The sequence below is a fragment of the Palaemon carinicauda genome, chromosome 4, assembly GCF_036898095.1.
Source record: "Palaemon carinicauda isolate YSFRI2023 chromosome 4, ASM3689809v2, whole genome shotgun sequence".
Classification (NCBI taxonomy): Eukaryota; Metazoa; Arthropoda; class Malacostraca; order Decapoda; family Palaemonidae; genus Palaemon; species Palaemon carinicauda.
In genome coordinates, this window is record NC_090728.1 from 32,242,533 (window position 1) to 32,258,668 (window position 16,136).

The following is a 16,136-nucleotide window of genomic DNA, read 5'->3' on the forward strand; positions in this document are numbered from 1 at the left end:
TCGCCTCTCACAAAGGGACACGGCTGACGTTGGTTGCTCCCCTCTGGCCCGCGAGAGAATGGTTCACCGAGGTACTGCAATGGCTAGTCGACGTTCCCAGGACTCTTCCTCTAAGAGTGGAACTTCTGCGTCAACCTCACGTAAAGAAGGTACACCCAAACCTCCACGCTCTTCGTCTGACTGCCTTCAGACTATCGAAAGACTCTCAAGAGCTAGAGGCTTTTCGAAGGAGGCAGCCAGAGCGATTGCCAGAGCAAGGAGGACATCCACTCTCAGAGTCTATCAGTCTAAATGGGAAGTCTTCCGAAGCTGGTGCAAGGCCAATGCAGTTTCCTCAACCAGTACCACTGTAACCCAGATTGCTGACTTCCTGTTACATCTAAGGAACGTAAGATCCCTATCAGCTCCTACGATCAAGGGTTACAGAAGTATGTTGGCAGCGGTATTCCGCCACAGAGGCTTGGATCTTTCCACCAACAAAGATCTACAGGACCTCCTTAGGTCTTTTGAGACCTCAAAGGAACGTCGGTTGTCCACTCCAGGCTGGAATCTAGACGTGGTTTTAAGGTTCCTAATGTCATCAAGATTTGAACCGCTCCAATCAGCCTCTTTTAAGGACCTCACATTAAAAACTCTTTTCCTCGTGTGCTTAGCAACAGCTAAAAGAGTAAGTGAGATCCACGCCTTCAGCAGGAACATAGGTTTCACATCTGAAACGGCTACATGTTCCTTGCAGCTCGGTTTTTTGGCTAAAAACGAGCTTCCTTCCCGTCCTTGGCCTAAGTCGTTCGAGATCCCAAGCCTGTCCAACTTGGTGGGGAACGAACTAGAGAGAGTACTTTGCCCAGTTAGAGCTCTTAGGTACTATTTAAGAAGGTCAAAGCCATTACGAGGACAATCAGAAGCTTTATGGTGTGCTATCAAGAAGCCTTCTCTACCGATGTCTAAGAACGCAGTTTCTTACTACATCAGGCTTCTGATTAGAGAAGCACATTCTCATCTGAAGGAAGAAGACCTTGCTTTGCTGAAGGTAAGGACACATGAAGTGAGAGCTGTTGCTACTTCAGTGGCCTTCAAACAGAACCGTTCTCTGCAGAGTGTTATGGATGCAACCTATTGGAGAAGCAAGTCAGTGTTCGCATCATTCTATCTCAAAGATGTCCAGTCTCTTTACGAGAACTGCTACACCCTGGGACCATTCATAGCAGCGAGTGCAGTAGTAGGTGAGGGCTCAGCCACTACATTCCCATAATCCCATAACCTTTTTAACCTTTCTCTTGAATACTTTTTATTGTTGTTCTTTGGGTTGTACGGTCGGCTAAGAAGCCTTCCGCATCCTGGTTGATTTGGCGGGTGGTCAAATTCTTTCTTGAGAAGCGCCTAGGTTAGAGGTTGTGATGAGGTCCTTTAGTATGGGTTGCAGCCCTTTATACTTCAGCACCTAGGAGTCGTTCAGCATCCTAAGAGGACCGCTAGGCTCAGTAAGGAAGACTTACTTAAAAAAGGCAGAGTAATAGTTCAAGTCGACTTCCTTACCAGGTACTTATTTATTTTATGTTTGTTATTTTGAATAACTGCTAAAATGAAATACGGGATACTTAGCTTCTTTGTTAACATGTATGCTGGTCTCCACCCACCACCCTGGGTGTGAATCAGCTACATGATCATCGGGTAAGATTGATATTGAAAAATGTTATTTTCATTAGTAAAATAAATTTTTGAATATACTTACCCGATGATCATGAATTAAAGAACCCGCCCTTCCTCCCCATAGAGAACCAGTGGACCGAGGAGAAAATTGAGTTCTTGTTGACAAGAAGTACTTGAGTACCTACTCACAGATGGCGCTGTTGTGTACACCCCCACCTGGATAGCGATCGCTGGCGTATCCCGACCGTAGATTTCTGTCGGGCAACGGAGTTGACAGCTACATGATCATCGGGTAAGTATATTCAAAAATTTATTTTACTAATGAAAATAACATATTTCTCTAAAAATTTCAATTTTTGTTAGGTTCTTTGTTAACAAACTTGAAGAGGGGAACACATTCTGGAGGGCAGTCTAGCAATGATGATATCAACCCAGAGTTTGTGAATCGGAATCCTCGCAACATGGAAATGTTACGTATAGCAAGGAAGCCTCAAGGATATGCACTTGATACACCAACAAATCATTATTGGTACAGGTAAGATGAAACTGGCTCTTTTCTAATCATTTTCAAATAGGAGGATAGTTTGTGCCTTCATCCCTTTATACAGAAATACTGGAGCTGTGCACTTGACAGTTCTTTCTCATACAGTATTTTGGTTTTACTTATACATAGGGTGGTGTGGCAATGACTTGCATGTTATGGGTTGTCTTACCTTATACTGAAGCTGTCTTGATAATGTAAAATTACCTTTGCAAAGTAGTATGAGTTACAATTCTGGGATAGAAACCATGTGAAAACAATGCAGTGCAGGACAGTGGGTTACTTAGTGTGTTAGTCAATTGCAGGTGGGCAATGGTCAGTGAGTTGGTAGGCTATGAGTTGACCCACCCTAGGGCACAAAAAATGCAGATTTTCACTCTTCTGTGATGTGTCTGTTACCTAAACCCTGCAAATAAGGAGGGCCGACTGTATGCCATAGGTTTTAATCACTATACTGTCCACAAGAAAAAATGGAAGTGAGATTTTCTTGGATTTTAGCTAGCCCACCCAGTTTTTTACACCTCGCCACCAGGTTTGAATTGTTAACATCTGTTGGCTACCATCTTTAGGTTCCTCCTTGTCATCTGATGATGAACAACTGTTTGACAGAGTTGAGACATCAGTAAATTGAGTGTTAGTATTCAGATTGCTGAAACGGTCAAGATACTATCTACAGAGGGGGAAGAATAGATGCTCGATTTATTAAGAGTAATATAGGGAGAGGAGATAATACCTAAAGACTGGGAGGAGAGTCTAATGGTACTGTATCTATATTTTAGCAGAAGGGTGATGTCATGGAATGTGATATTTACAGGGAAATTAAACTAACAGAACATGGTTTGAAAGTATTTGAAAGGTACAAGATGAGAGACTGAGAAAGATTATAAAGTTTGGGAAACAGCAGTATGGATTCATGATGGAGAGAGGGACTGTGGATGCCATTTTTACAGTAAGGCAATTACAGGGAAAGAGGCTAGATGGAAATCTGAAGGTCTTTTGCACTTTTGTAGATCTAGAGAAGGCTTATGATAGAATGCCAAGAGAAGTGATTTTTGGTGATTGAGGAAGAGGAAAGTCCAGAGAAGTTGATTAGAATGGAAGAGATGGTGTACAAAAGAACAAGGACAAAAGTAATTACAGCTATTAAGGAAACACTTAAAGTTAATATTGGATTACACCAGGCATCAGGATTAGGCCCATTTTTATTTGTGGTGGTCATGGATGTGTTAAGTGATCAGAAATGAAGAGTTGCTATAAGCAGATGATTTAGTGATTACTGCTGAAAATAAGGAAGACTTACAGGGAAGGGTTGTACAGTGGTAATAGGGGGGACTTTAGAGTAAACGTAGACTGAAGCTATGGTGAGCAGTAAGGAATGTAGGGACAGAATAGCCATACATGAAAATAGAAGCTTTGTTTTAAAATAAATGGAACAATTTAGATACTTGGGATGTACTATAAGTCAGGAGGAAGGATGTTAGGCTGAATTGAGAATAGGTTAAAAGCAGTCTGTGGGAAGTGGATGGAGGCACCTGGAGTGGTATGTGATAAGAAAATGCCAACCAAGCTAAAATTCAAGGTCTAATGTTAATGTATTGATTGGAAATGTGGGCTCTAAGACGAAAAGAGGAAGTAAAGCTTGAGAGAACAGAGATGAGAATTCTGAAGTGGATTATGGGGAATATCACTGCTTGAAAGATTGGAAAATGGGAAATAAGAAGAAATGCAAGCATAGTAAAGATTGTAGAGGTGATAAGAGTGTCACAACTGATAAAATGTAGGCACATGATAACGATGGAAGGTGGGGAGGGAGTGAGGAAGGCTTAGGAGGAACCTGTCAGGGAGAAGATTAGAAGGAAGACAGAGAATTAGATGGCATGATAAGGTGTAAGATGGTATGGGGAGAAGAGGTTTGGTGGAAGAGGATGCCCTTGATAAAAGGCATTAGATATGGCGCAACAGGATACTGACCTCTTAATGTAGGGATAACAGTGGGAAAGAATATTTAAATTGCTGAATAGACATAGCTTTGCTAGTATAGTGGTGTTCTTTATTCATTTTTATTTTATTTACTTATAAGAATGTATATCATTCTCTTCCAATTCTGTTAAAGAAAGATTTTGTGTGGCTTTATGATATCAAATATAATCTTCACTTAATGTGTGTAAAATATAGTGGTTAGGTCTATGGTATTTAGAATAGAAGCAAAGAGTCTCTAATTTTTCTGATAATGAAATATTATCCTTTATCAAATTTAGGTGAAGAGAAATTTTTTTTAGATGTGGAAAAAACACAAAAAGAAGGCTATAGTTTAAGACAAAGAGCTTATTAAGAGAAAATATGTTTTTAATATGTATGAGTATGATTTTATTTTAAATTGGGTGATTTTATCTCTCTCCATTCCATACCCCCTTCAATAAATTTAGTGTGGGAGGCAGCATAATGACTACCAAGTAAGATTCATTTAAATAAATGTAATTTGTTCTGACACAGATACAAACCTTCGCTATTTATAAGGTATTGCTTTTGGCAACGCTGAAAACCAGCCAAGACAATTTTAGTGAGGGATAATTACCCCATCCGCTAGTTAGCGGGAGGGGGTTGTGGTAGACTAGCTACCCCGCTCACTCACACCTGTCGGTTGAGTAACCACTTTTACTTTTGGCTTGGTAGAGTGCAGACGTGCGTGCCGTCTCTCTCTCCCGTTAAACAAACTGCCTTGACTTTATTACTTTTTCTTTAGTGTGTCGGTGTGTGTATGGTTATTGTCCCGCTATGCGGACATGTCTAGGGATTAAAGGCCGCCGCTGCGTCACCTTATGTCGTCCGTGGAGACGGACCCACACCCTTTATGCCCGGCTTGCCGGGGAACTCAGTGTTCGCTGGACAGCACCTGTTCCAAGTGTAGGGAGTGGCCTGCCTCCCAGTAGGAGAGGTTTGCGCGTAAGAAGAAGAAGTCTAAACGCGAATCTTCGCTTTCGGGGTCTTCCTCGAAATCGAAGAAATCGCGGGCTTCTGCTTCCTCTACGTCCAAATCTTTTCCCGAAGCTAATCCTCGACCAGGCTCTTCCAGAGCACGGTCGAGCAGTAGCGCAGGGCTTGTGACTCCAGTTCAACCCTGTGGGATAGACAAGGATGGCGGCTCCCCTAGTGAGTCGGCTCCTTCTCTTCCCCCAGGGAGCGCCTTTTCTTTTCCAGTTCTTGGGTCTGGTTCCGATGCCGAGGAGTTAGCTAACCCACCAGGGGCAGTGGCAGGGCTCTCTCCAAGGCAAGCTTTCCCTTCGGGGGAACATATCTCCCGTTCGCGAGAGAAGGTTGCCTCTGTGCTTCAGCAATCTCCTAACGCTTTAGGTTCTCCTCCAGGGGTGGAAAGAGAACTTTGTTATAAGCGTAGTTGTCCTTTGGGCGAACTCTCCTCCCCTGCGGAGGAATTATCTGTTGACCTTAATCAGTGTCCCCCTCGGGTGAAGTCTGTTGAACATTCCTCTCCAGAGGTTCGTAGAGTGGAGGGGTGGGTAACCCCTCTCCGCCCTGGGCGTTCTCCTCCTTGGGCTGTGAGGAGACGTCTTTTTGAACCTGCTGGTTCTTCTCACGTTGACCCTTTGGGGTCTCATGACGATCACCCTTTGGGCTGGCGTGATCATGAGCCTTCGGGCTCTCGTCATGTTGATCATACGGGTTCTCATGACAGCAGGAGTCCTTCGGGTCTCCGTCGCGCTGAACCTTCGGGCTCTCGCGACTTGAAACCTTTGGGTTTCTGTTACGCTGAACCTTCGGGCTCTCGTAACAACGGTAACGTTGAACCTCCTGGTTCTCGTACCGTCAGTCACCTTGATCCTTTGGGATCTCGTGACAGAGGAATCTCGATTCCTCGTTACGTTGACCCTTTGGGGTCTCGTAACCTGAGTTACGCTGAACCTTTGGGCTCTCGTAACTCTAGTCGCGCTAACACTTCGGTGTATCGGTACAGAGAAACTCCGGTTTCTCGTTGCGTTGATCTTTCGTGTTCGCGCAACACAGTTCACGCTGAACTTTCGGGTTCTCGTGACCAAAGTCATTCTTTTTATGACAGAGAGTTTTCAAACTCTCGTTGTGTTGATCATTCGCGCTCACACAACACAAGCTATCGTGAACCTTCGGGTGAGCGTAGCAGTGAGTTCTCTCACCAACCTGAGAGCTCTCGCGCGCACGGCCAAATTGGCGCACACGGCCTGCACGACCGACTTGGCGCGCAAATAAAATGGCAATCATGGCGTGGGGGTTCATCCTATGGGCGCCATATGCGCGAACATCCTGTTGCTCGCCATGCGTGCGAACATCCTGTTGCGCGCTGTGCGTGCAAACAGCCTACTGCGCGCGAACAATACACTGCGTGCCATGCGCGCAAGCAACCTTATGCATGCCAAGTGCGCGAACAACCTCATGCGCTCCACGAGCGCTATGAAGGTGCCTGCAATCAGGAAAGGCGCGCGCACGAGCTCCCCTCCGCCTACCAACAGTTCAGCGCAAGAGCGCACAACCATCTTGGCGCTCACAATCAGTCTCTCGAGCCCCTTAGGCCTCAACAGAGACAACAGTCGCCTGCGCGACCGACCCCAGACCCTATCCCTAGGGGTAGGCCTGTGCCGTTCTTGCCTGTAGGGAAACCTCCATCAGACAAGAGGGTTAGGAATCCTGCCCAGGTTCCTAAACCCAGGGAGTAGTTCTTTCCTAAGGACCTTCCCCTTAGTTCCTCTGGAGCCTGTGACCCCCCGTGGCTTAGCACCTTATTCAATGTAATGCCCCAAGCCATAAAGGGAGTCGTTCCCCACTCCCAGTCCTTAGGTGATACACCTAGGATTCCCTTGTTGCCTCCTCTCTTCCCAGGGTCCTCTCCTCCCTCCAATCCTAGGAGGAGGTCGGAAGTTCCCGCACAGGCGCGTCCTTCAGGCAAGGGGAGACGATCATCCCCTTGCAAAAGACCTCTGGAGAAGATTAGGCATAAACCGCAGGTTAGCCCCCTGCAGTTCAAAACGCCACAGGCCAGGCAAAAGGGGGAATGGAAAAGGATTCGTCCTTCGTCCCCCAAGGAGGATAGGGTTACTTCCTATGTAGACTCCTTCCGTTCTCTACCGGTCGAGATAGTGTCTGAGGAGGCACAACCTGCGACCAGACGGGATTCACCCCCGTACGACAATGGACTTACATTCCACCCGTAAGCTGACGGAGTCCTCTAGGCCTTTGGGGACAGAGGACCTCCGGCCTCGTGGGAGGGAACCGAAGGTTTTGTTCACCATCCCCAAATCCTCGGCCAGGCTTTCTTCCTCACTGCCTCCCAGGCAGCCGGAAGGGAACACCTCCCCGGTAGTCTCCCTATCCCCAGTCTATACAGTTGACGACTTCGACCCACTCCGGGCTCCTATGGATGAGAGCTCGGACGTGGAAGGGCAGAGCGATCTCGAGGACGACGCTCTGCCAGTAGCCGCTAGCCCTAAGCTTACAGAGGATGAGAGGAAGGAGTCGGGACACGCCTTCTGGCAGGTCCTAACCTGCATCCGTTCCATCAGTGGACTTCCAGATCCCTCGGCAGCCCCTCTAGATGGAAAAGAAATGATCCTTGACCAGTTCTATGGCACTCAGAAACCTCATAGGACCAGTGCAGCTTTGCCCTGGTCAAAGGGGTTGAAGAGTGCCAAACAGAAGGCAGTGTCCCAGGCAACTCTCCGCTCCAACTCGTCCTCCAAGCTTCTTCCTCCTCCATATGTGTTTCAGAGGAGGTACTACGAGATCCTCAGGGAATCTCTTCCAACGCTGCCTCTCGACCTCTCTATAGAGGCACTCTTGAAGGCCACCCCCTTCGAGAAACTTACGGGACTTCCAGTCTCCTTTTCGGCCTCTGGAATCCTAAACCAGGAAAAGGTGGCGAATTACGCCATGCAGGCTACTTCGTTGCTGGATTTCTGGTTAGGATCCTTAGGACAACTGATGCGGTCTAAAGACCTGTCTCGGGAGTCCTCCAGGAAGTCTTTGGAGACTTTCCTATTGTTTGGCACTCGGGCCATCGAGTTCCTCTCCCATCAGGTAGTGAACCTTTGGGCCAACACTATCCTGAAGAGGAGAGATGCCGTCATACGCAAGCTCTATAGACATCTCCCTCAGGCCGAAGTAGCGAGACTGAGAAATGCTCCTTTCGAGGGCAATTCTTTGTTCCATCCCGAGGATGTCGAGCGGGTGGCAGAGAGGTGGAGGAAGTCCAGTCAGGACTCCCTCATCCAAAAGGTCTTAACAGCTAGACCTTACCCCTCTCAGCCACAGCAGAAAGCACAGCAAAACCCGCAGCCGAAAAGGGCTAGAGACCCAAAACAGCAGGGTGAAAAGGGTGCAAAGCAGGCCTTTCACAGAAAAAAGTCCTTACGTGGAGGAAAGGGTAGGAAGAGATCCGGCCAAGGCCGGTCCCAATAAGACAGGCAATCTCCATTTGCCCACCTGTGTGGGGATGCCTGCAAAGCCGCTGGCAGAGGTGGCTTCACCACGGGGGCGAATCCTGGACGGTCGAGGTGATTCGTTCAGGGTATCGTATCCCGTTCACGCTCCCTCTCCCTCCACTGATTCGAGTGCCGATTCCATCGAACTCCTGTGCGAAGGGATCCGCACAGGAGTTTGCCCTCAGGGCAGAAGTCCAGTCCATATTGGAGAAGGACGCTCTCCAGGAGGTCCTCGATGGGTCCCCAGGCTTCTACAGTCGACTCTTTCTTGTGAAAAAGGCGTCTGGAGGCTGGAGACCAGTCATCGACCTCTCGACCCTGAACAGGTTTGTCGAACAGACACCTTTCAGGATGGAGACGGCCGACACAGTCAGACAAGCGATAAGACTCCAGGACTTCATGTGCACTCTAGATCTGAAGGACGCATACTTCCAGATCCCAATTCACCCGTCTTCCAGGAAGTATCTGAGATTCATGTGCAATCGGAAGCATTACCAGTTCAGAGTACTGTGTTTCGGTCTTTCCACAGCACCCCAGGTATTCACGAGAGTGTTCGCCCTAGTATCATCTTGGGCTCACAGAGTCGTCCACCGTCTCCTAAGATACTTGGACGACTGGCTGATTCTGGCAGACTCGAAGGCGGCCCTTCTCTGCCACCGAGACGAGCTTCTAAGGTTTTGCCAGGATCTGGGGATCGTGGTAAACCTCGAGAAGTCTCAACTGCTCCCCTCTCAAGAACTAGGATACCTAGGCATACGATTAGACACGCTAAGGCACAAAGCGTTTCCATCAGACGAAAGGATCCAAAGACTGAGGGAGATAGCACAGGTCTTCCTCAGTCGGGAAGAGCTCCCGGTGCAGTATTGGCTTCGCCTTCTCGGTCACCTCTCTTCCCTGACCCGACTGGTCCCCAACAGTCGCTTCAGGATGAGATCCCTCTAGTGGCGACTAAAATCCCAGTGGAACCAGCACACCGATTCCCGGGATCACCTAGTCCCCTTAAGGCTAGAGGAACAGTCGGACCTCAGGTGGTGGCTGGCAGAGCCGAACCTCTGCTAAGGGGTCGATCTTCTCATCTCTCCCCCGGAATTGATGCTTTTTTCGGATGCATCAAAAGAAGGGTGGGGGGCTCACGTGCTGCACCATTACATCTCCGGCCAATGGTCCAAATCAGAAAGGTACCAGCACATAAATCTCTTAGAGATGAGGGCAGCCTTTCTGGCCCTCAAAGAGTTCCACCAGGTCCTGGCGGGGCACTCCGTCGTGCTGATGAGCGACAACACCACGGTAGTAGCTTATCTAAGCAAACAGGGCGGTACCTTTCCGCAGCAGCTGTGCCATCTTGCAGTAGAGATACTCAGATGGCCAGAAGACAACTCGGTGACTCTATCAGCTCACTTCATTCCGGGCAAGAGAATGTGCTACCAGACAAGCTGAGCAGAGCGACTCAGATAGTTGGCACCGAGTGGTCTTTGAATCCTCTGATAGCCAACAAAGTCCTGACTTTGCTGGGTTCCCCGACTGTGGATTTGTTCGAAACGGCCCTGAATTTCAGGCTCCCGTTGCACTGCTCCCCAGTCCCAGATCCCCAAGCTCTTTGGCAAGATGCTTTGCAATAACGGTGGATAAACCTGGACACTTACGCGTTTCCCCCGTTCTGTCTGATGAGAAAGGTCCTCAACCAGGTACGAGCAAGCAACAACTTGCAAATGAACCTCATAGCTCCGCTATGGCATCATGCAGAATGGTTCCCGGACCTTCTGCATCTCCTCACGGAGATCCCGAGGGAGCTTCCTCCTCAGCACGACCTCCTCAAACAACCACATGCCAACATCTTCCACAAAGACGTAGCCTCGCTTCGACTTCACGCCTGGAGACTATCCAGCACCTCCTCACACAGAGAGGCTTTTCGCAACCGGTTGCGAAAAGAATAGCTGGACACCTCAGGAAATCCACAGAGGCAGTCTACCAGTCGAAGTAGTCAGTTTTCTGTGGTTGGTGTCGTGGAAGGGGTATCTCTCCCCTCGACGCCTCTGTTCCAACTATAGCAGAATTTCTTATATACCTTCGGGAAGAAATGCTCCTCTCGGTCTCGGCAGTCAAAGGCTACCGCTCAGCCTTGAGTCTCGCCTTTAGACTGAAAGGAGTCGATATTTCCTCCTCGTTGGAACTTTCTTTGCTCATACGCAGTTACGAGCTTACTTGACCTCCCTTCCCCTTGGAACGTGGTTTGGGTCCTCAGGTCTCTGAAGGGCTTCCCCTATGAACCACTACGCCAGGCCTCAGATCGCCACCTCACGTGGAAGACGGTGTTCCTGCTCACTCTGGCTTCGGCCAAGAGAGTCAGCGAACTTCATGGTCTATCTGCCGATGTCTCCCACTCTAGGAAATGGGGGGAAGTAATCCTCAACTACTTCCCTGAGTTTGTAGCTAAGACTAAAAATCCGGGTGTGCCGGACTCCAAGTTCGGCCCATTTCGGAGAGAGAGTCTTTGTTCTGTAACCGAAAATCCAGACCAACTGTTACTATGTCCAGTAAGGAGTCTGAAGTGTTACTTAAAAAGAACAGCAAAAGCTCGCCCCCATGTACGAGCACTATTTGTCAGCACGGGGAAGGTCAAGAGGAATACTATTTCCTCCTGGATAAGGAAAGTAATCGAATACGCTCTATATCCAGATCCTCCTCTGTCCAACCGACCCAGAGCTCATGACGTTAGAGGCATTGCAACGTCTCTGGCGTTCAAGAAGAATTTTTCTGTGGCACAGGTATTGCAAGCGGGCGTGTGGAAGCGTCAGACGACCTTCACAGCCCACTACCTGAAAGACGTAACCCACAGGAGCATGGAAACCTTCTCCATTGGTCCTGTGGTGGCCACACAAGTGATCTAATGCCTCAGGCTCCTTGATGGAGAAGTAGCAGAGGGTTGAGGGCTGAGGTTACCCGGGTTAGCCTAGGGTGAATGGAAAGAATGTCTGGCTCACTTCTTTCTTTCTCCTTCTCTCCCCCTGGGGAAATAGCTCCGCAAGACCGAAGCATAGCTGACCTCACCCCTCTGCAGGTAAGAGTCATTTCTCTTGTGCATCCCGAGTATGAATGAATACTATGTTACGTCACCAATACCTCATGTGGGAGGGTATTGGATATGTCTTAGAATCCTCGAGTTCCTACGTAAAGACAAGCCACGAGTCTTTCACACAAGCTTCTGCAGGGCGCTATCAGTTAGTTACCTTGTAACTACTTTGATTTTAGCGAGGGTAGGGTTCCTACTGACTAGATCAAAATCAATTAGAAGGAACCTCGGGTCATGACCAAGGACAGTTGGTAGAACTTCCTCCCTCCTAAGAGTAAGTCACCCTATAAATAGCGAAGGTTTGTATCTGTGTCGGAAAAAATAACAAATTTGGAAATAATTTTTATTTTTCCTAACATACAAACCTGGAGCTATTTATACAAATTGGCCCGCCACCATGTCCCCCTAGGAGTCCTGCTAGAAAGCAAAATTGGTTACTCAACCGACAGGTGTGAGTGAGCAGGGTAGCTAGTCTACCCCAACACCCTCCCGCTAACTAGCGGATGGGGTAATTATCCCTCACTAAAATTGTCTTGGCTGGTTTTCAGCATTGCCGAAAGTAATATCCTATAAATAGCTCCAGGTTTGTATGTTAGGAAAAATAAAAATTATTTCCAATTTTGTTATTTTGATCATGCTGTAGGATATATTATTTAAGTACAGGTACTTACCGGGTAGTTATTTAATTCCCTCCTCCCTCCCTAATTTTAGTGTTATCAAGAGAATTTTTTGTTTCCAAGTTTATGATGATTCCAAATATATGGAGTTCCCGGGAGTAATGCCCAGTTGTGTGTTCACTCAGTGCCTCCACGTAGGGTACTGAGCATCACAGGAGGGGAGAGTGGGATAGAATTTATCTTTTAAAGATATGGTGTCTTCAATAGTTGAAGCATTCTGTAATAAATATTATTAAAATTCATTTTTTTTCAGGTTGTTGTTTGAGCAAACTCACAAGTTCATAACTGGCAAAGTAGAGCATTACACAGGAACTGTTGTTGTTTCTGCTTCCACCAAAGAATGGGCTATAAAACAACACTTGCATTCAAATGCAGATGTTAGTGCTGCTGAAAATATTGGAAGAATACTGGCACATCGGTGCTTACAGTCAGGAATCTCTGAGGTGTACACTGACCTAGGAAAATCTGCTGAGTCTTCAGAAAAGGTATGCGCTGGTTATTGACTTTGATACTGAAACATTCAACGTTGATGGTTTTTTTTTTATCATTAAAGAGAGGGTATTCATGCATTTTTTACATGTCCTGCGTATTTTCAATTCTTCAATTTTTATCTTATATGTGTAAAATATTGGATGGCTTTAAAAAAAAACTATGAAAACTTCCCTAGATGAAAATGGAAAGAACCCTAGTCGAAACTGTATTTCAGTTTGAAGTAACATTTAAGGATAATCTTGGGAATTTTACTGCTACTGTAATGTTACATGTTCTGTATTCTTTCTCTCTTCTTTTCGCAGTTTTTATTTATATCGATTTCCCAACTTACTGTGTGTTATGAGTTTTACTAGGGTCATTTATATACTGTAAGAGCTTTGTACTTTGCTTATGAATCAGGCTGTGAGAAAATCATAAGTGAAGCTACTCACAGGTCTGGTAATTGCTTGTACCTCGTATACACCTACTCCCCTGGTGTTATAACAAGTAAGGTGGGTTCTCCAGTTGGGACATCTGATCATGCCTTGATTTCATTAGTCATGAAGACTGAGCAGCTTGCCCAGATGCATCATACTCGTGTAAGATTTATATAAAATCTCAAGCAGACTGGAATGGCATTTTGTGTGATCTTTTGGGTTTGAATTAGTCACAATTGTAGAATGATGTTGATCCGGTTGTTCTTTGGAATAAGAATTTAGTCAACATGATTGATAGGCGTATCCCTTCTCATGTGCTAAGGTACCGAGTGAAATACAAACCCTGGTTCAGTGATGATTGTAGATGTGCTTATTTGGAGAAGCAGGAGGACTAACTTCTTTGAAGGGTAACAGATCAGATTTGACTTGGAATAACTATACTCACCTTAGAGCTTTTGCTCAGAGAGTTTATGCTTCAACTTAAAAGGAATACAATTTAACCATAAAAGAAACCCTTTCTGGTTCAACTCGGGAACATGTCTGAGCTACCCTTCAATCTGCACTCTTTGGTGTAGACACAACAGTTCTTCCTTTACTCAAACCAGATGGCTCTGTCACTCACTGTCCATAGGAAAAGGCAACCCTCTTGGCTGATGTATTTGACAGTAAGCAGAGTAATGAGAAACTTGTTCTTTTTCATTCCTTTTTTCCTGAGGCTATACTAACTAGTTTAGCATTTTGATCTCGTGAAATAGAAGCTCTCTTGATAGACCTTGATGCTTATGGAGGTTTAGACCCAAAAATTATTTTTTCCTTTGTTTTTTTATAAGGACTGCAGATTTCTTAGCTCCAAAGTTATGTTATTTTGTTGGAGAAATGATAATGTCACTCCATTATGTAAATGTGTTTGTGGCAGCTCAAGTCCAACTGATTACCGCCCAATTTCCATAACTCCCATATTATCCAAAGTTTTTAATGTCTTTTGGCAAAACGTGTAAATAGGTTTGCGGAAGGTAATCATCTGTTCTCTAGTTTTCAATTTGGCTTTTGTAAAGGGCTTGGAGTATGTGATGCCCTTCTTACATTCTCCAATGCCATACAGAAATCCATTGATTGTGATCAGAAAGTTTTATATGATTGGCCTTGATTTGAGTGTTGCCTTTGACCGTGTTAATCATGAGGCTCTTGTCTTCAAACTAAAACAGTTGGGAATGGGTGGGTCTTTTCTTAGTGTCATTTCTGAATTTCTAAGCAATAGATCGCAGAGAGTTGTTATTGATGGGCACCATAGTGATTATAAGAATGTGGTATCTAAGTTCCTCAGGGTAGTTTTCTTGGCCCATTACTTTTCATACTATATACACGTGACATGGGGTTTGGCCGAGTGATCAAGCTTGTTGCATATGCAGATGATGCTACACGCCTTGCATCAATTCTATATCCTGAATTTATATCTGAGTTTGCTGAATCCCTTAATAGAGATCTAGCTAAAATTAGTGCATGGTGAAATTATGGGGCATGAAGTTGAATCCTAGCAAAACTCAAAGTATGATTGTAAATAGGTCAAGGACAGTAGCTCCTCAACATGCGGATCTCAGCATTGTTAATGTTGTTTCTTTAAGTCTGTATAACTCTTTCAAAATTTTAGGTGTGGCTCACTACAGAAAATTTACTTTTGAGAAACACATTAGGTCTGTCTCTTCTTCAATTGCTCAAAAAATTGGCTTATTGAGAAAGTCTTTTGATTTTTTGATGATCTATATATTTTTAAAAAAGTGTTTTAATTCTTTCATTCTACATTGTTTCAAGTATTGTTCTCCTGTCTGGTTTTCAGCTGCCAATTCTCATCTTAATCTGCTGGACTAGAACATACGGTCCATTGAATTTCTTATTCCTGATCTAGATATTAATTTCTGGCATCGTCGTTCAATTAGTTCGTTATGCTTGTTGCCTAAGATTTTTCATAATTCTTACTATCACTTACATTCAGATCCTCCTGGACAGTTCCATCCTGTTCGTAATACTAGGTATACATTTAATTCTAATAGGGCCTTCTCCATCATGAGGCTCAATACTATACAGTCACAGTATTCTAGAAGTTTTATTCCAGCTATGACAATTTGTGGAATGATCTCCCTAATTAAATAGTTGAATCGGTAGAATTTTTGAAAGTTTAAACTTGCACCAAATATTTTTAAGTTGAACAGGCTGACATGAGTCTTTTTATAGTTTATATATAAAAGATCTGTTTTAATATTGTTACTGTTCTTCAATTATTTCATTTTAATTGTTTATTACTTTTCATATAGTTTATTTATTTATTTATTTCCTTTCCTCACTGGACTATTTTTCCTATTGGAGCCCTTGGGCTTATAGCATCCTGCTTATCCAACTAGGGTTGTAGCTTAGCTAGTAATGATATTAATAATACTGTAATAATAATAATGATAATAATACCTTTTTACTTTTTGAAGAAGGATGATGAAATTGATATAGGAAATTTGTATTAGTGTTTAGGTATTGCACATGGTATGGCTACTTTCATCTGTAAAACAGGTGTCAGGATATGACAATAGGAATTGTTAAATGAGATGAGGCATTGAACGGGAAAACTGAAACTATTCCTAGTTGTTTTCGTAACTTATGATTTGAGTATGGGTATTTTACATTGTTCTTCAAAAAACATAAAACTTTGCAGAGTAGATTGTAGTTATTCAACCATCCATATCAGAAATATAGTACTCAGTAATGTGCCATGGATTATTGCCTTTGCTAGTGAAATTTCACCTTTGTATGTTATGTTAAGTAATATATCGGTGAGAATGA

At 45.0% G+C, this 16,136-nt stretch overlaps 1 protein-coding gene across 1 annotated transcript in view; it reads left to right on the forward strand.

Moving 5' to 3' along the window:
* Nucleotides 1-16,136, forward strand: part of mRpL18 (mitochondrial ribosomal protein L18) — a 50,323-nt gene that overhangs the window by 23,536 nt on the left and 10,651 nt on the right. The window contains exons 2-3 of the mRNA XM_068372127.1: nucleotides 2,014-2,185; nucleotides 12,656-12,887. Of these exons, the coding sequence (XP_068228228.1) occupies nucleotides 2,014-2,185; nucleotides 12,656-12,887 (404 nt within the window). The remainder of the gene's footprint in view (nucleotides 1-2,013; nucleotides 2,186-12,655; nucleotides 12,888-16,136) is intronic.